Source organism: Rhinopithecus roxellana, chromosome 6, assembly GCF_007565055.1.
Source record: "Rhinopithecus roxellana isolate Shanxi Qingling chromosome 6, ASM756505v1, whole genome shotgun sequence".
NCBI classification, from domain to species: domain Eukaryota; kingdom Metazoa; phylum Chordata; class Mammalia; order Primates; family Cercopithecidae; genus Rhinopithecus; species Rhinopithecus roxellana.
Genome location: NC_044554.1, coordinates 128079141 through 128104807, shown reverse-complemented (window position 1 = coordinate 128104807; position 25667 = coordinate 128079141). Strand labels below are relative to the sequence as shown.

At 39.1% G+C, this 25667-nt stretch overlaps 1 protein-coding gene across 2 annotated transcripts in view; it reads left to right on the top strand.

The window, feature by feature from the left end:
• The window catches only part of COL28A1 (collagen type XXVIII alpha 1 chain), a 181406-nt gene extending 163030 nt beyond the window's left edge, over window positions 1-18376 (top strand). For both annotated transcript variants that reach the window (XM_010353063.2, XM_030931865.1), the window contains 2 exons: window positions 15735-15873; window positions 17447-18376. In XM_010353063.2, coding sequence (XP_010351365.1) covers window positions 15735-15873; window positions 17447-17619 — 312 coding nt within the window. In that variant the 3' untranslated portion in view covers window positions 17620-18376. The remainder of the gene's footprint in view (window positions 1-15734; window positions 15874-17446) is intronic.
• Window positions 18377-25667: the final 7291 nt, after the last annotated feature.

Sequence of the window (25667 nt, the reverse complement as noted above, 5' to 3'; positions counted from 1 at the left end):
TCACTGAATCACATTTTTTGCTATATTAATACCAGTGAATTCCAATAGCATGTATTGATTATTAACTGCTGTGCTAGATGGTGTGGCTTTTAAGACATGGCTCCTGCCTGAGAGAAGCTCACACTCTTTCAGGGAGATAGGTAAGTACAAGATGAATTACAAATTTTAGCAAAGCTATGAAGGAAGCACAGAGATGATGCAATTAATTTCAGGAAAGAGAAATGGGAAAGTGTCTTAGTCTGTTGGGGCTGCCATAACAAAAATACCATTGACTGAGTGGCTTAAACAACAAACATTTGTTTTTCACACTTCTGGAGGTTGGGAAGTCTAAAATCTGGTGTTTGGTGAGGGCTTGCTTTCTGGCTTGTAAACAGCCACCTTCTTGTTATGTCTTCACATGGCTGAGAGACAGCTCATCTCACATATCACTTCTTATAAGGGCATTGATCCCATACATAAAGGCTCCACCCGCATGACCTAATCACCTCCCAAAGGCCCCACCTTCAAACACCATCACACTGGGGATTCAGGTTTCAATGTATGATTTTTGAAGGGACACAAACATTTAGTTCATAACATGAGGCATCACAGAGGAGGTGACATTCGTTGAGTCAAGTTTTAAGAATAACTAGGAGTTTTTCAAGAGAAGAGCAGGGGGAAGGGTATCCCTAGCAAAAACAAAAACAAAACAACTAAAAAAATGGTAGGCAAAGGGAGACTTTAAAGTGCCATGGCATTTCAAGAAAGTTGAACAAGTTCAGTCTAATTGTAGCCTAGGGTGTGCGTGGTAGAGTGATGAGAGTTAAAACTGGACAGGTAATTTAAGGACTCATTATAAATGTCTTAATGTATTAAGGCAAGGAGCTTGAACTTCATCTATAGGCCAGGCAGACAGAGACAGCAGAGGAGTTTTAAAAGCAAGAGTCATATACTCATATTTGGTTCACAGAAAGAATAACCCTGATTGCTGTGTGAAACATACCTAGGAGGAGGTGAGGAGACTGGAGGCTGAGATATGAGGCGTGATAGTCCAGGGAAATGATAATGAGGCCCTGAAAGAAGGCAGGGGCAGTGGGAATAAAAAGGAGGCACAGACTGAAAAGCCATTTCTAGGGTACAATTAACAGGATACAGTGATTGAAAGGATTGGAAGTTAGGGAGAGGGAGGGGTTTGGGTAGGACTATCGGGTTTCTACCATGGAGATGAGATGGATTGAAACACTATATACTGAGATGGAGAATATAAAAGGCAAGGTGGTTTTTTTTTTTTTTTTTTTTTTTTTTAAGGAAAATAGTGAGTTTAGTTTGCATCATGTAAAGTAGAGGTGCCTGAGGGACATCCAAGGCAGTTATGATACATAATGAGGAAAAGTAAGAACAAATGCCTCTGTATCACGTCCCAGGAAGCTTGATGGCCTTGAGAGACAAATGACATTAACAGACTAGGACAGATGAAGCTTTCTAGTAGCTGGGGAGGGGAGGAAATAAGAAAAAATACAACCAAAATACTCTGGATTTATAACACCAAGAGCCACATGAAGGGAAGCTGAGCATCAGCTAAGTCTCTGTAGGGGGAACTTTGACCCAGATAGCGGGACCTTGCAGTGAACTTGACCTTCTCGGATCACACCTCTTGTCTCTAGGCTTTCTCATTCTGGCTCTTTTCAAAGAAGCACCAATGCAAAACTGAATTTTTAAACAATTATTTCCTTATAGATATTTAGTTTGAAAAAACATGTGCATTTATATTCACATTTAAATCTTTGACAGAGTCATGCATCGTTTAGTGACAGGGACACTTTCTGAGAAATGTTTCATGAGGCAATTTTGTTTTTGTGTGAACATCAGAGAGTGTACTCACACAAATCTAGATAGTATAGCCTGCTACACACCTGGGCTAGATAGTATAACCTATTGCTTCTAGGTTAGAAACCTGCACAGCATGTTACTGTACTAACTACTGTAGGTAATTGTAACACAATAGTAAGTATTTGTATATCTGAGCATATCTAACCATAGAAAAGGGTAAAAATACAGTATTATAATCCAATGGGACCACTGTTGTGTATGTGGTGTGGTTGACCAAAACGTCATTATGCAGCACTTGACTGCACGCACATGCACACACACATAGTATACACATACACATATACAAAAACATATTTATGCCTCTGTGCATGCACACCCACCTTTATCTAATAAGTGTAATTACAGTATCCAAACATCTAAAATTAAGTGAATCTGTTACAACCTTTCTATTCTCAGATCATTCCTGAGCCTACCCTAGGCGATACTGCAAAGCTAATAAACAATCATGTCAGAAGTACCATTTCCCTTTTGTTTTCTCTTCCTTTTCACTGTTGTCCCTTCTGTCACTCCCTTAAGACACCTAACTCTGTCCTTCCTTCCTCCTCTTCTTTCTACCAAAATGCGTTCTTCAGGAAAAATAAAATTAACATTCTCTCACTGTGATCGTGAAAAACATTCAAATTCTTCATAAAACCCTGAATAACAACTAATTGTTAGTATCACTACAAAAGGTTGCTGTATAAATATTATTTATTGCTTATAGTAGACTTGTTACCCTCAGAATATAACTTGCACCTGTGTTATGGAGGAGGAAAAAACAAAAAATAATAAACATATTGCTAACTGATCTAGAAGAAATATTCCAGACCGAGAAGTCAGGAAACCTGGCTTGTGGTCTTAGTGCTGAAGCTAAGAACTATTCTCTTGACTCCAAAGCCTGTATTTTTTCTATTTTATTATTTCTGAAATTGGGATGCATCTATTTAATGTGTGTGGTGTTTTTTCAAAACTATTTAAAAATTTATAGTACATCTCATGATGAATGACATCTTAGAAATGAAATCTGATAGCTGCCTGACATTAGGGGAATCACCTATTTTCCTGAGGTCTCAGTTCTCTCATCTGTAAGATAAAAGATTGTTACTAGAATGTTCTTCCTGTTCTAAAAGTATATGATTACAGCTGTCAAAAATATTTACTGGGTAAAGCCAGAATGCAGGCTATTTTGCTGCATTTTAATGTATGAGAGGTTTAAACAGAACAAAATCTTGCATTCCACCCTTTATGAAAGCCACAGTTAATCCAGAGAGGTGCAGCCCAAACTCAAGGTGTTCCTAAAGGCCCCCAGGAACTTTAAAATGCAAATAAATCACCTTCAGATTAAGTATTTGAGTGCAGAGAGACCTGACAAAGAAGTGGGTTTGATTCTTGGGGAGAATCAATCAAGAAGGACTCCTGAGAAGCCAGACAATTTGAAGATGCTGGCTGTGGAGCCCACTGGCAGTAGAATCCCCAGAGCCGAATTGGAGAAATTTTGACCCACACTCCTGGGAAAATGCTAAGTCTTAACACAAACACTAATGCAGATGATCATTAGCATTCATCCAGAGCAGACATGCCTTCAGATTTGAAGACTTTGTAATATATGCAAAATTCTGGGCAATAAATTACGAGGAAAATGTTCGGAAATCAGAAAGCAAAAGACCTTTTGCATGTGGCACCTGATCAGCAATCCTCCTTAGAGTCCATTTTCCTCCCCTTAAAGATCAGCTCAAAGGCTGAAAGAGAATGGTGATAACACGTCTGCTTCTCCAGCTACACGGAGCAGCCCTGGACTCCAGGTGTCGGCTCTCAGGTGCCCCTAGACTCCTCGTTTGTGCCTTTGACTATGGTGTCCCTGCTTGGAGCTGGAGCCAGCCTTCTTTTCTAAGGCAGGCCAGTGTGGCTAGAGTAGAAATGTGCAGAGCTTACAGGCAAGCTTGTGTTTTTAGATTTAAGATTTATTAAAAAGAATAGAAATACAACAAACATTTGACTGCATTCTCACCACCCAGAAGTAACCAGTGTTTCCATTTGTTCATTCACTCTTTTTTTTTTTTTAAGTTTTTAAAAAATATTTGTATTTTTAAAATTTTTTATTAATTTTTTTATTTCCATAGGTTATTGGGGAACAGGTCGTGTTTGGTTACATGAGTAAGTTCTTTGGTGGTGATTTGTGAGATTTTGATGCACCCATCACCCAAGCAGTATGCACTGCACCCAATTTGTGGTCTTTTATCCCTTACCCCTGGAGTCCCCCAAATCCATGTTTTTCTTATGCCTTTGCATCCTCATAGCTTAGCTCCCACATATGAGTGAGAACATATGGTGTTTGGTTTTCCATTCCTAAGTTACTTCACTTAAAATAATAGTCTCTAATCTCATCCAGGTCACTGTGAATGCCATTAATTCATTTTTTTTTTTTATGACTGAGTGGTATTCCATCTGAGTAGTATTCCACAGTTACTACTGAGTAGTATTCTACAGTTTCTTTATCCACTCATTGATTGATGGGCATTTGGGTTGGTTCCATGTTTTTGCAATTGCAAATTGTGCTGCTATCAACGTATGTGTGCAAGTATCTTTTTCATATAATGACTTCATTTCCTCTGGGTAGATACCCAGTAGTGGGATTGCTGGATCAAATGGTAGTTTTAGTTCTTTAAGGAACCTCCACACTGTTTTCCATAATGGTTGTACTAGTTTACATTCCAGCAGCAGTGTAGAAGTGTTCCCTGTTTACCACATCCATGCCAACATCTATTGTTTTTTGATTTGGGCCCTTCTTACAGCCAACTGATCTTCAACAAAGCAAACAAGTCTGTTGACTGTTCCTTTTGCCACACAAAAGCTCTTTAGTTTAATTAAGTCTCAGCTATTTATCTTTGTTTTTATTAAATTTGCTTTTGGGTTCTTGGTCATGAAATCCTTGCTTAAGCCAATGTCTAGAAGAGCTTTTCCAATGTTGTCTCCTCTAGAATTTTTATAGTTTCAGGTTTAGATTTAAGTCCTTGACCCATCTTGAGTTGATTTTTATATAAGGTGAGAGATAAGGATCCAGTTTCATTCTTCTACATGTGGCTTGTCAATTATCCCAGCACCATTTGTTGAATAGGGTGTCCTTTCCCCACTTTATGTTTTTCATTCACTCTTGCTTCAGATAAAGTCCTAGCTTTTTCCCTCCAGAGCTCTTTTTCCTCATCTCTCCATAGGCAATCACTATCATGAATTGGGTGTGTATTCTGCCAGTCGTTTGTGTTGGTTAAATCCAACTTTTAGAGTTGGAAGGCAGGTTATGGCCTAATCTTTTTTATTTGAAAAATGATGACATTGAAGTCTAGAGGAATTAAATAATGCAAATTTATCTTTTTCTCTTTCGCTCTTTGCATATCCTTATTGAGTTCAACCTACAGATGAGTATAACAGAAAGATTAACCCATTGTGAATTTATTCAGTGGATACTTTTTGCCTATTTTATGCTATGGAGATAGAAAAAAAAGAGATAGAGAAAGAAGAAAAGAAAGAAAAAAGATATGGCATAATTTCTCTTATCAGGAAAGTGGTATTTCTTTAGAAAACAAATTATACAAGATAGTGGAGGGGAGGAAAACATTTTTTTTCCCTCTACCCATCTTAGGGTTATTAGCTAGGGCCTTGTAAATTAGACTGACAAAAGACAGATTAACAATAGGAAAACACCCAGAAGTTATTAACATGCAGCATATACACATAGGAGCATGGAGATGAGTAGCTCAAAGGGGTGGTTAGCACTTGGTCTTATATAGCATCTTAATGAAAGAACAATAGAGCTTAGAAGAGTGACAAGACAATGGGAAAGGACTTTCTACAGCAGCAGATGATGGGAAGATAAACATATGGGTGAACTAATGGAAGATAAGGATTAGTGAATAGTTTGTTATGTAGAGTCCTCTGGTGTATCTCTGGACTAACTAAGGGTCTACACTCCTCTTGAGTCATTAACCCTGATTTTCCGAGGAGGGATGCCTTTACGAATGTATGTCCTGCATTTAGACAAATGAGCTTGTCTCTGATTCTCAATTGCCTTCAGTTTAAAATAATCAGTGTGCCACAGGGGCATATTTTGGGAGGCATATTCTGTTACTCTTCAATAGGATAGGACTAAAGGTTAAATTACACACAATCAGCATCAAGTATAGAAGAGTCAGAAGGTACTGTGTATCATCTAGAAGGGGAGAATCAGTACTGAGTGTGTTATTGGAGAAGGTTTTGCTCATGGAGACCAACTTTTCCTAGGCTGTGGTGGAAGGGTTGATATTGAGAGCCTGAGGCAGAATAGAAAGGAAGAAGGAATGAAAGATCCTGACCAGATATTCTGGGAGTAGTGGAAGGCAAGGTTACGAAAATGTGGAGGAGGCTGGGCGTGGTGGCTCACATCTGTAATATCAGCTACTTGGGAGGCTGAGGCATGAGAACTGCTTGAACCTGGGAGGTGGAGGTTGCAGTGAGCCAAGATCGTGCTGGGCAACAGAACAAGACTCTGTCTTCAAAATAATAATAATAAAAATAATAAAATAAATGTTATAGAGTCATGGTGAAATATAGTGTCATAATACAGTATATTATGTCATAATATAATATATTTTTTAAAATAGCATAGAGCATAGAAAACCAAACACACAGTATTTTTTTGTAAAAAAAAAAAAAAATGGATATGCACATAGAAAAAAGACTGGGGAAAAATATACCTGAATACCAACAATGACTATGTTTAGGAGGTAGAATTACTTCTGATTTCTATTTTCTTTTTATGATATCCACATTTTCTAAAATTCCCTTCAATTAACATGCTTGCTTTTGTGGTAAGGAAATTATAAAAATTGCAAGCCATAATAATTATGCATTTGTTGAAATAATCTGACATCTCACTGAGCCAGAAAATTAATGAAATTATTTTCACTTACTAAAGTTAATTTTGCTTGTCTTGGAATCTGTGGTATAATGTTAACAGATGTCAAAATTTCCAAATGATTATGTGATTGAGAATGAAAACACACATTCCTAAGCTTAGAAGAGGTAAAATATAGCTTTTGAGAACTCCAGACTTGAACAAGGTAAATATTTAAAGGCTGAGTTAATTCCTTGAAGAAAACTGTGCTGCTTGGCCCGCCTCTTCAATGGAACAGTCTCACCTTCTAGACCGTATATCTGAAGTGTAGACTAATGTCAGTTGACTTTTATGTTTGATAAACTCCTCAAACTCTTATTTCTTGCTTAAAATTAAATACATGCAAGCAAAAAACAACAGGCTTTTTTTTTCCTGAAGATTTGTCACTAGCTTACCAATAACTTTTGGAAAGTTTCTTAATCATTTATAGCTTTGTATTCCCTCCAGTAGAAAATAAGGGACTCAGTGCTGGGCTCAAAGAGGCCAAGGTGGAAGGATCATTTGAAGTCAGGAGTTTGAGACCAGCCTGGGCAACACAGTGAGACTCTATCTCTATGAAAAATAAAAAAGAAAATAAGGGACCAAGAAAGTTTTCTTCTAGCTTTAAACTCTCTAATATAATGATTATTTTAAAAAGTTCACATTCAAATTGCTGTATGTGCATACAGGATCATTCCGAAAGAAAGAGGAACCTCAAGTAATTTCCAGTTTTGTCTCCGCTTGTACCAAAAGTTGTGTTCAGGGGACAGTGAAAAGTTCCTATTGTATTTGAATTGTATGCCCTTTATATAGGGCTAACAACCAATCCAAATGGAAATCTTTGCTCTGTGTCACTTGATAGTAAATCACTGTAAAACACACACATATATGAGTAATGGTACTCATTAGTTTTTCCCTCTTGTATGTGTATGTGTGCATGCACACACACAAAAAATCAAAAGCAATAGAACAGCTTAGCTGGCAGAGGGCAGCTAATGATGACAGCATACCAGGATCCCTGAGTAAAAAAGCATAAAAAACTATATTGGTCACAGATTTGACTATTTAAATAAATAAAAAAGCAAACAAACAAATAAACAAGAAAAACCGTTGCAAGGATAAATAACCAAGTGTCAGGACTCAGGTGAATGACTGATTCAATTGCATAGAGCTGGAATCCAAGGAAAAATTTGAAAATGAAAAAAGAATATAATTATTCCCATAAAAGATTTGTCTAGCTCCTGGTAATTGTCAAGAATAACTGACATGAATTTTATTATTATACTTTAAGTTCTGGGATACATGTGCAGAATGTGCAGGTTGGTTACATAGGTATACACGTACCATGATGGTTTGCTACACCCATCAACGTGTCATCTACATTAGGTATTTCTCCTAATGCAATCCCTCCCCTAGACCCCCACCCCCCAAAAGGCCCCAGTGTGTGATGTTCCCCTCCCTGTGTCCATGTGTTTTCATTGTTCAACTCCCACTAATGAGTGAGAACATGTGGAGTTTGGTTTTCTGTTCCTGTGTTTGCTAAGAATGATGGTTTCTAGCTTCAGCCATGTCCCTGAAAGGACATCAACTCATCCTTTTTTTTTCTTTTTTATTGTACTTTAAGTTCTAGGGTACATGTGCACAATGTGCAGGTTTGTTACATATGTATACATGTGCCATGTTGTTGTGCTGCACCCATTAACTCATCATTTACATTAGGTATATCTCCTAATGCTATCCCTCCCCGCTTCCCCCTCCCCACAATAGGACCTGGTGTGTGATGTTCCTCTTCCTGTGTCCAAGTGATCTTATTGTTCAATTCCCACCTATGAGTGAGAACATGCAGTATTTGGTTTTCTGTCCTTGTGATAGTTTGCTGAGAATTATGGTTTCCAGCTACATCCATGTCCCTAAAACGGACACGAACTCATCCTTTTTTATGGCTGCATAGTGTTCCATGGTGTATATGTGCCACATTTTCTTAATCCAGTCAGTCACTGATGGACATTTGGGTTGATTCCAAGTCTTTGCTATTGTGAATAGTGCCGCAATAAACATACGTGTGCATGTGTCTTTATAGCAGCATGACTTATAATCCTTTGGGTGTATACCCAGTAATGGAATGGCTGGGTCAAACGGTATTTCTAGTTCTAGATCCTTGAGGAATCACCACACTGTTTTCCACAATGGTTGAACTAGTTTACAGTCCCACCAACAGTGTAAAAGTGTTCCTATTTCTCCACATCCTCTCCAGCACCTGTTGTTTCCTGACTTTTTAATGATCACCATTCTAACTGGTGTGAGATGGTATCTCATTGTGGTTTTGATTTGCATTTCTCTGATGGCCAGTGGTGATGAGCATTTTTTCATGTGTCTGTTGGCTGTATGAATGTCTTCTTTTGAGAAATGTCTGTTCATATCCTTTGCCCACTTTTTGATGGGGTTGTTTGTTTTTTTCTTGTAAATTTGTTTGAGTTTTTTATAGGTTCTAGATATTAGCCCTTTCTCAGATGAGTAGATTGCAAAAATTTTCTTCCATTCTGTAGGTTGCCTGTTCACTCTGATGGTAGTTTCTTTTGCTGTGCAGAAGCTCTTTAGTTTAATTAGATCCCATTTGTCAATTTTTGCTTTTGCTGCCGTTGCCTTTGGTGTTTTAGACATGAAGTCCTTGCCTGTGCCTATGTCCTGAATGGTATTGCGTAGGTTTTCTTCTAGGGTTTTTATGGTATTAGGTCTAACATTTAAGTCTCTAATCCATCTTGAATTAATTTTCATATAAGGAGTAGGGAAAGGATTCAGTTTCAGCTTTCTACTTATGGCTAGCCAATTTTCCCAGCACCATTTATGAAATAGGGAATCCTTTCCCCATTTCTTGTTTTGTCAGGTTTGTCAAAGATCAGATGGCTGTAGATGTGTGGTATTATTTATGAGGGCTCTGTTCTGTTCCATTGGTCTATATCTCTGTTTTGGTACCAGTACCATGCTGTTTTGGTTACTGTAGCCTTGTAGTATAGTTTGAAGTCAGGTAGCGTGATGCCTCCAGCTTTGTTCTTTTGGCTTAGGATTGTCTTGGCAATGCGGGGTCTTTTTTGGTTCCATATGAACTTTAAAGTAGTTTTTTCGAATTCTGTGCAGAAAGTCATTGGTAGCTTAATGGGGATGGCATTGAATCTATAAATTAGCTTGGACAGTGTGGCCATTTTCACAATATTGATTCTTCCTATCTATGAGCATGGTATGTTCTTCCATTTGTTTGTGTCCTCTTTTATTTCACTGAGCAGTGGTTTGTAGTTCTCCTTGAAGAAGTCCTTTACATCCCTTGTAAGTTGGATTCCTAGGTATTTTATTCTCTGTGAAGCTATTGTGAATGGGAGTTCATTCCTGATTTGGCTCTCTGTTTGTCTGTTACTGGTGTATAAGAATGCTTGTGATTTTTGCACATTGATTTTGTATCCTGACACTTTGCTGAAGTTGCTTATCAGCTTAAGGAGATTTTGGGCTGAGACAATGGGGTTTTCTAAATATACAATCATGTCATCTGCAAACAGGGACAATTTGACTTCTTCTTTTCCTAACTGAATACCCTTGATTTCTCTCTCTTGCCTGATTGCCCTAGCCAGAACTTCCAACCCTATGTTAAATAGGAGTGGTGAGAGAGGGCATCCCTGTCTTGTGCCAGTTTTCAAAGGGAATGCTTCCAGTTTTTGTCCATTCAGTATGATATTGGCTGTGGGTTTCTCATACATAGCTCTTATTATTTTGAGATACGTTCCATCAATACTGAATTTATTGAGCGTTTTTAGCATGAAGGGCTGTTGAATTTTGTCAAAGGCCTTTTCTCCATCTATTGAGATAATCATGTGGTTTTTGTCTTTGGTTCCGTTTATATGCTGGATTACGTTTATTGATTTGCGAATGTTGAACCAGCCTTGCATCCCAGGGATGAAGCCCACTTGATCATGGTGGATAAGCTTTTTGATGTGCTGCTGCATTTGTTTTGCCAGTATTTTATTGAGGATTTTTGCATCAATGTTCATCAGGGATATTGGTCTAAAATTCTCTTTTTTTGTTGTATCTCTGCCAGGCTTTGGTATCAGGATGATGTTGGTCTCGTAAAATGAGTTAGGGAGGATTCCCTCTTTTTCTGTTGATTGGAATAGTTTCAGAAGGAGTGGTACGAACTCCTTCTTCCTGGTTTAGTCTTGGGAGTGTGTAAGTGTTCAGGAAATCATCTATTTCTTCTAGGTGTTCTAATTTATTTGCATAGAGGTGTTTATAGTATTCTCTGATGGTAGTTTGTATTTCTGTGGGGTTGGTGGTGATATCCCCTTTATTATTTTTTATTGCGTCTATTTGATTCTTCTCTTTTCTTCTTTATTAGTCTTGCTAGCAGTCTATCAATTTTGTTGATCTTTTCAAAAAACCAGCTCCTGGATTCATTGATTTTTTGGAGGGTTTTTTGTGTCTCTATCTCTTTCAGTTCTGCTCTGATCTTAGTTATTTCTTGCCTTCTGCTAGCTTTTGAATGTGTTTGCTCTTGCTTCTCTGGTTCTTTTAATTGTGATGTTAGGATGTCAATTTTAGATCTTTCTAGCTTTCTCTTATGGGCATTTAGTGCTATAAATTTCCCTCTACACACTGCTTTAAATATGTCCCAGAGATTCTGGTATGCCGTATCTTTGTTCTCATTGGTTCCAAAGAACATCTTTATTTCTGCCTTAATTTTGTTATGTACCCAGTAGTCATTCAGGAGCAATTTGTTCAGTTTCCATGTAGTTGAGCGGTTTTGATTGAGTTTCTTAGTCCTGAGTTCTAGTTTGATTGCACTGTGGTCTGAGAGACAGTTTGTTATAATATCTGTTCTTTTACATTTGCTGAGGAGTGCTTTACTTCCAACTACATGGTCAATTTTGGAATAAGTGTGATGTAGTGCTGAGAAGAATGTATATTCTGTTGATTTGGTGTGGAGAGTTCTGTAGATGTCTATTAGGTCCGCTTGGTGCAGAGTTGTGTTCAATTCCTGGATATCCTTGTTAACTTTCTGTCTCGTTGATCTGTCTAATGTTGACAGTGGGGTGTTAAAGTCTCCCGTTGTTATTGTTTGGGAGTCTAAGTCTCTTTGTAAGTCTCTAAGGACTTGCTTTATGAATCTGGGTGCTCCTGTATTGGGTACATATATATTTAGGATAGTTAGCTCTTCCTGATGAATTGATCCCTTTACCATTATGTAATGGCCTTCTTTGTCTCTTTTGGTCTTTGATGGTTTAAAGTCTGTTTTATCAGAGACTAGGATTGCAACCCCTGCTTTTTTTTTGTTTTCCATTTGCTTGGTAGATCTTCCTCCATCCCTTTATTTTGAGCCTATGTGTGTCTCTGCATGTGAGATGGGTCTCCTGAATACAGCACACTGATGGGTCTTGACTCTTTATCCAGTTTGCCAGTCTGTGTCTCTTAATTAGACCATTTAGTCCATTTACATTTAAGGTTAATATTGTTATGTGTGAACTTGATCCTGTCATGATATTAGCTGGCTATTTTGCTCGCTAGTTGATGCAGTTTCTTCCTAGCATCGATAGACTTTACATTTTGACATGTTTTTGCAATGGCTGGTACCTGTTGTTCCTTTCCATGTTTAGTGCTTCCTTCAGGATCTCTTGTAGGGCAGGCCTGGTGGTGACAAAATCTCTAAGCATTTGCTTGTCTGTAAAGGATTTTATTTCTCCTTCACTTATGAAACTTAGTTTGGCTGGATATGAAATTCTGGGTTGAAAATTCTTTTCTTTAAGAATGTTGAATATTGGCCCCCACTCTCTTCTGGCTTGGAGAGTTTCTGCCGAGAGATCTGCTATTAGTCTGATGGGCTTCCCTTTGTGTGTAGCCTGACCTTTCTCTCTGGCTGCCCTTAACATTTTTTCCTTCATTTCAACTTTGGTGAATCTGACAATGGTGTGTCTTGGAGTTGCTCTTCTCGAGGAGTATCTTTGTGGCATTCTCTGTATTTCCTGAATTTGAATGTTGGCCTGCCTTACTAGGTTGGGGAAGTTCTCCTGGATGATATCCTGCAGAGTGTTTTCCAACTTGGTTCCCTTTTCCCTGTCACTTTCAGGCACACCAATCAGACGTAGATTTGGTCTTTTCACATAATCCCATATTTCTTGGAGGCTTTGTTCATTTCTTTTTACTCTTTTTTCTCTACACTTCTCTTCTCACTTCATTTCATTCATTTGATCTTCAATCGCTGATACTCTTTCTTCCAGTTGATCGAGTCAGTTACTGAAGCTTCTGCATTTGTCACGTAGTTCTCGTGTTATGGTTTTCATCTCTATCAGTTCTTTTAAGGTCTTCTCTGCATTGATTATTCTAGTTATCCATTCATCCACTCTTTTCAAGGTTTTTAGTTTCTTTGCGCTGGTTACATAGTTCCTCCTTTAGCTCTGAGAATTTGATCGACTGAAGCCTTCTTCTCTCAACTCGTCAAAGTCATTCTCCGTCCAGCTTTGTTCCATTGCTGGCGATGAGCTGTGTTCCTTTGGAAGGGGAGATGCGCTCTGATTTTTTGAATTTCCAGCTTTTCTGCACTGCTTTTTCCCCAGCTTTGTGGTTTTATCTGCCTTTGGTCTTTGATGCTGGTGACATACTGATAGGGTTTTGGTGTGGGTGTCCTTTCTGTTTGTTAGTTTTCTTTCTAACAGTCAGGAGCCTCAGCTGTAGGTCTGTTGGAGTTTGCTTGAGGTCCACTCCAGACCCTGTTTGCCTAGGCATCAGCAGCAGAGGCTGCAGAAGATAGAATGTCACTGAACAGCGAGTGTTGCTGTCTGATTCTTGCTCTGGAAGCTTCGTCTCAGGGGTGTACCCCGCCGTGTGAGGTGTGAGGTGTGAGGTGTCGGTCTGCACCTAGTGGGGGATGTCTCCCAGTTAGGCTACTCAGGGGTCAGGGACCCACTTGAGGAGGCAGTCTGTCCATTCTCAGATCTCAACCTCCATGTTGGGAGATCCACTGCTCTCTTCAAAGCTGTCAGACAGGGGCATTTACCTCTGCTGAGGTTTCTGCTACTTTTTGTTTAGCTATGCCCTGTCCCCAGAGGAGGAGTCTACAGAGTCAGGCCGGCCTCCTTGAGCTGTGGTGGTCTCCACCCAATTCGAGCTTCCCAGCAGCTTTGTTTACCTACTTAAGCCTCAGCAATGGTGGGCGCCCCTCCCCCAGCCTCGCTGCCACCTTGCAGTTAGATCTCAGACTGCTGTGCTAGCAGTGAGGGAGGCTCCGTGGGCGTGGGACCTCTGGGCCAGGTTTGGGATATAATCTCCTGGTGTGCCATTTGCTAAGACCTTTGGTAAAGTGCAGTATTAGTGTGGGAGTTACCCAATTTTCCAGGTGTTGTGTGTCTCAATTTCCTTTGGCTAGGAAAAGGAATTCCCTTCCCCCTTGCACTTCCTAGGTGAGGTGATGCCTTGTCCTGCTTCAGCTCTCGCTGGTCAGGCTGCACCTGCGGACCAGCACCAACTGTCCGACACGCCCCAGTGAGATGAACCCAGTACCTCAGTTGAAAATGCAGAAATCACCCGTCTTCTGTGTCACTCACGCTGGGAGCTGGAGGCTGGAGCTGTTCCTATTTGGCCTTCTTGGGTGCGCCCTCCCAACTCATCCTTTTTAATGACCGCATAGTATTCCATGGTGTATATGTGCCACATTTTCTTTATTCAGTCTATCATTGATGAGCATTTGGATTGGTTCCAAGCCTTTGCTATTATGAATAGTGCTGCAATAAACATACGTGTGCGTGTGTCTTTATACTAGAACTTAAACAAATTTACAAGAATAAAACAACCCCGTCAAAAAGTCGGTGAAGGATATGAACAGACATTTCTCAAGAGAAGACATTTATGCAGCCAACAAACATATGAAAAAAACCTCATCATCACTGGTCATTAGAGAAATGTAAATCAAAACCACAATGAGATACCATCTAATGCCGGTTAGAATGGTGATCATTAAAAAGTCAGGAAACATTAGATGCCAGAGAGGATGTGGAGAAATAGGAACCCTTTTACACAGTTGGTGGGAGTGTAAATTAATTCAACCATTGTGGAAGACAGTGTGGCAATTCCTCAAGGATCTCGAACCAGAAATACCATTTGACCCAGCAATCCCATTACTATACCCTATACCCAAAGGATTACAAATCATTCTAGTATAAAGACATGATTTTTTTAAAAAAGTAAAACACCTTTCTTTCTTGTTTCATTATATATCATGAATTTGGATGAAATTTCGAAGTTTTAGTCCAGGAAATTTGCTTTTGAAACAAAAACCCTTTGTTCTTTAGATACCAAACATTTCTTAGAGCATCTTAGATGTTAAGCATCCTACAACATTTGGCCTTAGCTGGGGTGTGATAATAGAAAGAGCAGGCAAAGGTGTCTACAGCTGAGATTTTGGTAAGCAATCAAAAAGTGACGACTGTTGCTTTTATTTCAGCTGTATTATTGTTTTCTGCTACCCTAATTCCCAATCTCAAAATTGATTGAGTTCATGGTAAATAGTTGGAATATATTGTTAAGCTGTCTAGTGTTAGGAAATGGAGAAAGGCCATAAAAATATTAAAGAAATTAGTGTTATTTTCTCATAGCAGTGGCTAAGAATGAAATGAACTCCTCTCAACTTCACATCTTTCACACTTGCTTTGGATGTCCCAGCACCCAAAAATCTGTGCCTGGAGGTGGGCTGTGTATGTATGTGTGTGTACACACAAATACACCCACACCAAGTGGTGGGAAAATCCACAACTTGAGGATTTGGGATGCATGACACAGAGGAGGGGCATTATTTCCTGAGTTTTATTTGAAATTGTTAATATCAGAGAGCTAGGGAAACACAGCATGGCTGAACTTGTCCTTATATGTTCCCAAAAGCAAACTAGTTAATTTTTTTTTTACTTGATATTATTAGAAACACAAAATGTGAATTTTTGTGTGTGTGTAGTTGAGTGTCACCAGAGACCAGGATGAAAATGATAAGGCTCCAGAGCCAACCTGGGCTGATGATCTGCCTGCCACTACCTCATCTGAGGCCACCACCGCCACCAGGCCACTGCTCAGTACCCCTGTGGTTGGGGCAGAGGGTAGGTAAACCAGAACTCCAAGTCCCATTTTGATTCTACAGTCTCGTGCACAGATTTGGTGCACAAAGGTAAGAGAGATCTGCCAGCCTGCTACTGTATCTACAATGTGAGGAAGGCACAGGGTTACCCAGAGAGAAAATGTTATGATTCTAAATAAGCAGGACAAAATATAGTTTTCACTGGACTATATGTAGAATTTGAAAACTGGCTGGTTGTGGAGTAAATTTGGTCTATAAAGAATTTCAAAGTTCTTATAGTATTTATTATTTTAATTTGAATGCTTTTAGAGGGGATTATGTTCTCCTATTTGCCGTAGTCCATACTGCTCCCTATTGTCTTACATGTGCCCTTCACGCATGTAGACATTTGAATCTTTGACCCTTTTATTGCACAGGAAAGAGAAACAAGCTAAAATCTAGATTCTGGTTCATTAACATATTTTCTATAGAGTTCACATCTATAGAAAATGTATTATTATGTACATATTTTCTGCAGAATATGAGAGACAATTTTTGTGCTCAAAAGTTTAGATTAGCTTTAAAATGAATGAAACATTCACATTATTTGGTTTTGTTTTTAAGGGCAGAGGTAGTAGAAATATATGACTCTTTTTCCATTTGGTCTAGGGAGTCTGCATAGTAGAGGTAGATTTAGAGGTAAGTTTTAGAAAATAAATGAATCAAGACATACCCCAAATCTGGGAAAATGTTTAAGGAAGATAGAGAGAGTACTGGTTTAGCTATTGCAAAATAACGCTTCTGACATATAAATCCCAGAGAGCAATTATCTATTTGGGGTTTTTTGGTTTGTTTTTTGGCTTCTCCTACCTTGGAATCACTTCCTCAAGTACGAAATACTAATCAAGGCACTCCAGAGTACCACACAATAAAAAGAGATTTAGCAAATGAAGAGTTCCATAATTAAAGGAACCTTATCAGGACAGTGTGGCTTTATTGTTACAGCTATCCTATGCTTTCTTATAGTAGGTGTATTTCTACGATAAGACAATATGACATTAGAAGGTCATAGCATGTTTTTAGTGTCCTGCAAGAGCTGTTCTTTTTAAAAAAATAATTGTAATATAAAGACAGTCCTTCATTTTACTTTTTTTTTGTAACTGAAAGAGTTTTCCTTTCATAGTGGGCAATTGCATGCGATCATAGTGGTGCTTTCTGTGAACAGAGTGGGAGGAAATGTGTACAGAAAGTGGAAATGTTATTCCACATTTTCATTTGATTGTAAATCAAATCCAATGTAAATGAAAGAAGTCCTGTCTTTCTGATCCCCACAAAAGTATTAGCCAATGAAGTCTCATATAGGCCTTCAGAGAAATAAGCATTTTTAATGTGGTTTCATGAGGATCAAAAATTTTCATGTTTTCAAAAGAATTAATATCTAGTAGCAGAGTTTCAGGTGGTGAGGGAAATATTTTGGGCTTAGAACCGTATTTTCTTGGTTGGTTCATTAGTGTGCATGAAGAATAAAGTTTATTTATATAACTTTATAAGGTTTTTATTTTTCATGTCTTCAGTATAAGAAAAATCCATAACACATTTTCCTTTTCTCACTCTAGATCCTAGATGTTTGGAAGCCTTGAAGCCTGGAAACTGTGGTGAATATGTGGTTCGATGGTATTATGACAAACAGGTCAACTCTTGTGCCCGATTTTGGTTCAGTGGCTGTAATGGCTCAGGAAATAGATTCAGCAGTGAAAAGGAATGTCAAGAAACCTGCATTCAAGGATAAGCAAGTAAATTGGCCTGTCTCTATCAAAAGCCTAGAACTCTCTCATTTCCACATATTCACCCAATACAAATACAGCACTATATTTGAGTGTATACTGAGTATCTACACCTTATAAATGTAATTGAAATCCCACTACAGTCCTAGGATGTAGGTATTATTAACCACTTATATAGGTAAGGAAGCTGAGTCTCTGAGAAGTTTAGTAACTTGTCAACTGACACTCAACTAAAAAGTGTCAGAGCTGAGGATTTAGACTTAGAGCTGTGTAACTTCAATACACAGGCTCTATCTACTTCACAACCTGCAATGTGATTCTGATTCCTTTAATTCCTGTTGTATGTACTATGTCAGCTCAAACCCCTACCCCTGCCCCTGCCCATACCTCCACCCACTCACCTCCCCAACCTCCTTATGTCCCTGACAGTAGTCTTGTACGTGATAGGAAGGACTTTGGTGTGGGAATTAGAAATGATGTGAATGTTTATGCAGGAGTGCTGGGATAGGAGTAGGGATGGTGAAGGTAGTTAGATTTTTGCCTCACTTGCCCTGAAAGTGGTAACAGGAAGAAACCAATCTGAATTAAAATTACTTAAATGTATCACAAACTGTCACTTTGTATTCCTCCAACGTGTTTGGTAACAAAGTGTTTAATGTATGTTAAAACAATATACCCTTTTATACCCTTCCATTAAGGTATGTCAATGGGCCCTTCCATTTTATGGAGTGGAATTGGAAGGCCCTTGACAGCCAGGAACCACTTGAAGTTGGCATCCACTCTTGAATAGCATGTATTAAACGGTATTAAAGATAGGACTCACAGTGAAAAGTGAGCCACCAAATTGAAATGCGAGTAATGGAGAGTAACGGAGAATTAACTCTGTCATTTTATAATACTTTTGCAAGATCCTGTCTGGGAAGAGCATTAGTTCTGACCGGAGTTCAGACTGCACTTGCATATTTCTTTTTTTTTTCCCAGACTGAGTCTTGCACTGTCACCCAGGCTGGAGTGCAGTGGCACAATCTCGGCTCACTGCAACCTCCCCGTCCTGGGTTCAAGCGATTCTCCTGCCTCAACCTTCTGGGTAGCTGGGATTACGGGCACGCACCATCACGCCCAGCTTTACCTCGGGATCCACCCGCCTCGGCCTCCCAAAGTGCTGAGATTACAGGCGTGAGCCACCCCGCCCAGTCGCATATTTCATCTTACAAAACACTTTCTAGGCTGGGCACTGTGGCTCACGCCTGTAATCCCAGCACTTTGGGAGGCTGAGGCGGGCGGATCACCTGAGGTCAGGAGTTTGAGAACAGCCTGGCCAACATGGTAGAACCCCATCTCTACTAAGAATACAAAAATTAGCTGAGCCTGGTGGTGCATGCCTGTAATCTCAGCTACCCAGGAGGCTGAAGCAGGAGAATAGCTTGAACCTGGGAGGCAGAGGTTGCAGAGAGCCAAGATCGCGCCACTGCACTCCAGCCTGGGTGACAGAGCAAGACTCTGTTTCAAAACAAAAACAAAAACAAAAACAAAAATACTTTCTCCTTCTATCAGGTCTACCCTCATTCAATTCAACAGTGCAAAAAGGAGCACTCAAGAAGGAGCTGGAAGAATAGCCATCTTGGCAGAAATAATGATATATATATAATTTTTTAATTTAATTAAAATTATATTATGTAATATTTGATACTACAAAAGAAGATAATGTATTATGCTTGTCATTTAAAAAATACAATAAGATGAACACTAGTGAACACATCACCTAGAGAAGGAAGCAAACATCACAAACTCTACTGAAGCTTCCCATGTGGCCCTCTGCCATCCCAGCCCTCTGTTCCATGCCAGGGATATCCCATTTTGAACTTCGTGTGTACCATGTCAATGTGCTGTTGACTTTTATAGGTAATTTTACATGTAAAACTCTATATATCTCTATGTGTCACTAAACAATAAATATTTAGCCTTGCTTATTTTAGAGTTTTACAGAAATGGTGTCAATGGTATCATACGCTAGTCTTCCGCAACTTACCATCTTCATTCAATATTATAACTAATCCATATATTTTATGATACATAAATGTACTCCTAAATAATTTCTTATTTAGCTTTTTTGACCTTTTGAAAACTTGCATCATAATATGCAATTCTCTACAATTCACTAGATTATTACATTATAATTCATAGATGTTCATTTACTTCCACGGTTGTATATTTATGTGAATATATCACAATATGCCTCATCTGTGATCAGTTAAGTTCTTCTATTTCATTTTCCTCAGTATTCTGCCACTGTTGCTGTGAATGTTCTTATTCATGTCTCTGAGTACACATACACCAGTGTTTTTCTGGAGTGTATTCCCCAAAAGTAGGATTTCTGGGTTGCAGAGTATGTAAGTGTTCAAAACTAGTGTATCATACCCATTTGTTTCCTGAAGTGTCTGAGCCAATTTATTATAAATTCCCAGCAGTTGCCTATAAAAGTTCCCATTGCTTGATATTCTTATCAGCACTCAGTATTATCAGATTTCTTGATTTTGCTAGTATAGGTGTAAAATGGTATCTTATTTTATTTTATATTTGTTTTTGAGATGGAGTGTTGCTCTGTTGCCCAGTGTTACAGTGGTACAATTTCAGCTTACTGCAACCTCCACCTCCTGGACTCAGGTGATCCTCTCACCTCAGCCTCCTGAGTAGCTAGGACTACAGCTGCCTGCCACCATGCCAAGCTAACTTTTGTATTTTTAGTAGAGGTGGGGTTTTGCCTTGTTGTCCAGGCTGGTCTCGAACTCCTGGCCTCAAGTGATCCATGAGCCTCAGCCTCCCTAAGTGTTTGGATTATAGGTGTGAGTCACTGTGTCTGGCCGGTATGTTATTTTTATTCGCCTTTCTCTGGCGACACCTTACCATGTTTATTTACCTTCTGTGCTGCTGCTTCTGTGAAATACCTGTTTATAATGAGGAAAGATTTTCTTTATTGGATTGTTTGTCTTTTCCTTATTGAGTTCTTGGAATTTCTATATATGTGAAATCTAATTCTTTGCTAATTATTTGTGTTGCTAATATCTTCATAGTTTGTCTTTTTACTTTTTTCTTGTTTTAAAAAACTCAATTTTAATGCAGTCCAATTTACCCATCTTTCGTTTTGTGGCTGGAACTTTTGTTCCTTCTTTACGCCACTTAGCCTGTCAGCCTCTCAGCCATCTTTCTCAGATGAGAAACTTCCCTCGGACAAAAATGACTCTGAGTGCTGGCTCCACCTCACTAGATAATCATCTTCATGCCAGGTAACTTCTTAGGAGCCTTTTAGGTTTTTGGTGTCAGAGGCATCCAAACCAGAGTGACTCCACCTTGAATAAAGGCTGCATAAAGCCAAACCTGCTGGGTAACATTCCCAGGAAGTTAGGTACTCTTGGTCACAAGATATTTATGGTTAAGGGAACAAGTTAATGGTGCTAACTAATTAAGTAAGACTCAGAAGTTATGGAAGTATCCCAATATTTTAAGAACAAAAAGCATTCTTAGTTTTAGAGTTTCACTTTAGAAATAACAATATACTCATAGATTCTTGCTGAAATCAATAGTTGCAGAAGAGAATAACAATACTAATAGCCTGTCACAAGCTGATCACAAGCCTTTATAATAAAGCACATTATTTTTAGCTCTAATACCCTATATAAGCAAGTATTAAGTTTAGGTAGGGGCATTCCTCCTCTTGCTTTTTGAGGACACCCTACTCTGTAATAAGAGTAGTCTCTAATAAACTATCTTAATTTCACTATACTTTGATACTTGCCCTGAATTATTTATTGCATGCAATCCATGAACCTGCTCTTGTGGTCTGGGTTGACACCCCTTTTCCAGTAACATTGGTGATTTCTAGGTGCTTAAAAAAATTTTTTTTTGGCCAGTTGCCGTGGCTCATGCCTGTAATTGCAGCACTTTGGGAGACTAAGGTGGGCAGATCGCTTGAGCCCAGAAGTTTCAGACCAGCCTGGGCAACATGGGAAATCTCCATCTCTACAAAAAAAATTTAAAAATTAGCCAGACATCATGATGGGTGCCTGTAGTCCCAGCTACTTGGGAGGCTGAGGTGGGAGGATCACTTGAGTTCAGGAGGTCAAGGCTGCAGTCAGAGTGACACAAGACCCCATCTCAAAAAAAAATTTTTTTTTCCTTTATCTTCTTTAGTTGTCCTTAGCATGAAAATGGGTATGAGTTATAGAAATAGCCTTTACCATATTTTTTATTGTAGGATGGAGAGCTACGGGTATTTTCTCATTTCCTGGATGCCCACAGTGCATTAAAACATAGGTATCAGTCACCATATTGTTGGAAAGTAGAAGAACCCTTTAGAGTATCTAGGCTGCTATTTTGACAGGAGAAAAAGTACTTACATTTCTTTTTCAAGCTTTTCACAACTTTGCCCACATAGAAAACTGATATGGAAGTATGTTGTAAATGTTGACTTGGGTGTTTGTCCCCTTTGTTCCTGTCTGCAATGTCCTTCTCCTCCTTCCCTGAATGACCACATCTTAATACTGCAAGGACAACCTGCAGACCTCTTCCTTTGTGGTACCCTCTTGTCTCTACCAATTGAGTGGCAACCAAAATGAGTGGCTGAAGCACGGGTCTCAATGATCGAGGTTTATTAAGCCAGCTTTAGGGCAAATCCAGGGAAAACACCCATTTGAAGGAGGTTTCAGAAGGTTTAGTATTTATACATTTCTGCAAAGTGGGGAAGGCATGTAGGAAGAGGGGCAGCTAGCCAGTAAGGCAAATAGTTATTTTCCCGTGTGTCTTTCATTAGTGCCTAGATCTACATTTTACACAAGACAAATTGAAAGTCTGAAGAGAAAAAGAGAGTGAAGCAAGAGCCAATTATGTAGATATCTCTGGGCAGGTGGAGAAAAGATTGATCTCTTGTCTTTGTTGTACACCTGGGAAGATAAACTTGTAATCAACATTATCAGCGTGGAATTGAACAGACTTCAGTTTAGGAGCTAGACTTGGATTGTAGACCTATAGTTAAAATTGGCATGTCCTTGCTTGTAGGAGGCCAGGAAAGAATTTATCTATGAATGATCTGTTGGGGGCAGTGCTTTCCGGATGCCTAATGCCTTTTACCTTTCCATGGGGATCTGGCTGATGCACAATGTTAGTAACAGCTATTCATTTGGAAGAAGAGTAGTGCAATGACACAGCCCCAGGCTTAACCTTTTCTTTTGCATAAGAATTTGAGGAGGTCCCGAGATTTTTTTCCTTTCCCTTACATGGTTCACTCACTCCCAACACTGAGGACCCAAAGCCCTTGGCTTATGCCTCCATTCTGCACACTGACGTCAGGCTGAGCTACTTTGCTCTTAGTTGAGGCACATTTGCATTAATTTCCTTTCTCTGCTATAACACATTACTACAGATTTGATGGCTTAAACAACAACAATGTGTTATGTTATAATTTTGTAGGTCAGAAGTCTGATGAAGGTCTCACTGGGCTAAAATCAAGGTGTCCGTAGGACTGTGTTTCTTCTGGAGGATCTGAGGGAGAATTCATTTCCTTGTCTTTCCCAACATCTAAAGGCCACCCACATTCCTTGGCTCATAGTTCCTCTATTTTTAAAGCCAGCAACAGCAGGTTGGGTCCTTCACATTCTGCCATCCTTCTGGTTTTCTGAATAAAGTTGGGAAAGATTCTCTGCTTTTAAGGACTCATGTGATTAGATTAGGCCCACCTGAATAATCTAGAATAATCTTGCTACCTCAAAGTCCTTCAGTTTAGTTACATCTACAAAGTCCCTTTTGCCATGTAACATAACATATATACAAGAGAGTTTAGGGAGCAGACATCTTTGGGGCCATTATTCTATCTACCACAGCAGCTGTGTCCTCTGTCTGCTCTGTGAGTTACTTACGAGTGAAGACATGCCTTGTTTATCTTTGTATCCCTAGTTCCTTACATTTAAGAAGAATTCAATAAATTAAAAACTTGAACTCATTTTATAAAAGTCATTACAGAACTAATTAATTTAAAGTCACATCAGACTCTAAAAATTAGGAATCCTTAAAGCCTGTTTTAATCAAGTTAAGAAAATATGGGCTCTTAGAATTACCAAGAAATCTTAGAGTCTTCCAATCCTATGTCCCCTCTGTTCCTATTGTAACCTTTAGACAAACACCCCAAGCAACCGGGCATTCTTGGAGTTTCAGGAAGGTTATTATCTCTTCCAAGGGCAGCTCATTCTTAGAGAACACTGACTCCCACTGCTGTAATTGGAGCTGGATGTCTTCTGTGGCTTCTGGCCTCCTACTCTGACCTTGTGAAGCCAATCATGATAACTGCATTATTATTTTAAGACAGTCAATATATCCTCTCTCATTCTGGCTGCTGCTGCAGCTTCTCCTGTTTCCATGGCTCTTTTACCATCTATCCTCTAATTCTGAGCATGCCCTCTGGCTTGTAAGGATGCTCTTGGTGACTAAAGTGGGGGAGAAGAACAAACCACCATGTTCCTTGTTGTAATTCTTATATTCTTAATGGATTCCACCTCAGATGGCTGCCACATCAATAAAAGACAAAATGTCCCTCTAGTTTGGCAGCAGAACAAAACAGAAATTATATAGTCAGAATTCTAAATTAACAAGTAAACTGGGACTTGTGGATTGCATAGACAGCAAAGACTTTCTCTCTTTTTCTCTGAAATTGACTAGAGGCTTAAATTTTATTTTCACCACCCTTCAGATTTGCCCTTAAACTTCACACTCAGTTTCCTGACATTATTTGTCAATGCTAATGGAATGCTCCAGTTATTTCCTTCTTGGCATATCAGTTGGTGTTATGTTAAATGTATCATTTGGATACTTTTCTTCTGTACATCTTAATGAGGAGTGCTATGGTTTGCCAGTATCTGCAACTTGGGATTTTTCTCAAACTGATTCCATTAAGAATAAATCACTGCTCAGACTTGCCTTCAGCTGTTTTATGTTTGTTTGTTTGTTTGTTTGTTTGTTTTAAAAAAAAACGAAAAACAGAACATCTCCCTGCTGGAAAACAAAACAAAAACAACTCTTGCCTTTAAGTAATTATCTCATCTTTAATCTTCTAAAAAATAAATATTGGAATTGGTATAGACTTTGCCTCTGAGGTATTATGTGTTTTGTTATTAGAAAAGGTTGACAAACACAGTAAGATTGACTAAAATTGTGCTGCTTCAAATTTTGGAGCATTATCTTAGACTTCCTTATACTAAAGATTAGAGGCCACGTCTGTTACATTTGTCTTGTCTCACTCTCCACCTCCACTGTATACCAGGAGTCCCTTTATTCCATCTCTCTGTGGATGGCACAGTCACCCAGCCAATGACCACAGCTGGCCTCTGAGAAACATCCCTGAACCTTTCATCTCCCTCCCTCCTCATATCCAATTGCTCAGTGGGTCTGGTCTATCTTACTTCTTCCTGTTCCTCTCCACCCTGAGACTGTCATTGCACCTGGCTTCCAAATTGACTTCCTCTTCTCTAGTCTTTATCTGCCCAGTACTGTGGAGTTACAGTAATTCTGATCCAATTATTTTCCTCCTTCAAATGTGTTAAGGGCCCTTCATATTCTTTAAGATAAACGGCAAACCTTTTAGCATCATATTCAAGGTTTTTCAGGACCTGTCTGTCACTTATATTTCCAGGTTCTCTCTCTCCATGTCCTTAAACATGTTCTTCAATTCAGCTATACTGAACTATTTGCTTCTTTTTGAGAGCACTATTTATTTCCCTTTGGAATTTTCCCTTCTTCACTCCCTCCCTTACTCTCTCCCTACCTCTCTTTTAATTCTCTTCTTTACTTCCTTACTTACCAAGATGAAGTAACAGGGACCGAATTCTCTCTCATGCCTGAAACAACCAAAAACAGATAAAATATATGAAAAGATGCTTTGCAAGACATAGTAAATCAGGCAAGGAAGAGCAGTGATCCCTGAGAGGCAGGAAAGAAAGTGAGGTGAGCCCTACAATGGCCCCAGCTTAACTGCTTTGAGAGAGTTTCCAGGCCATCACACAGAGAGGGG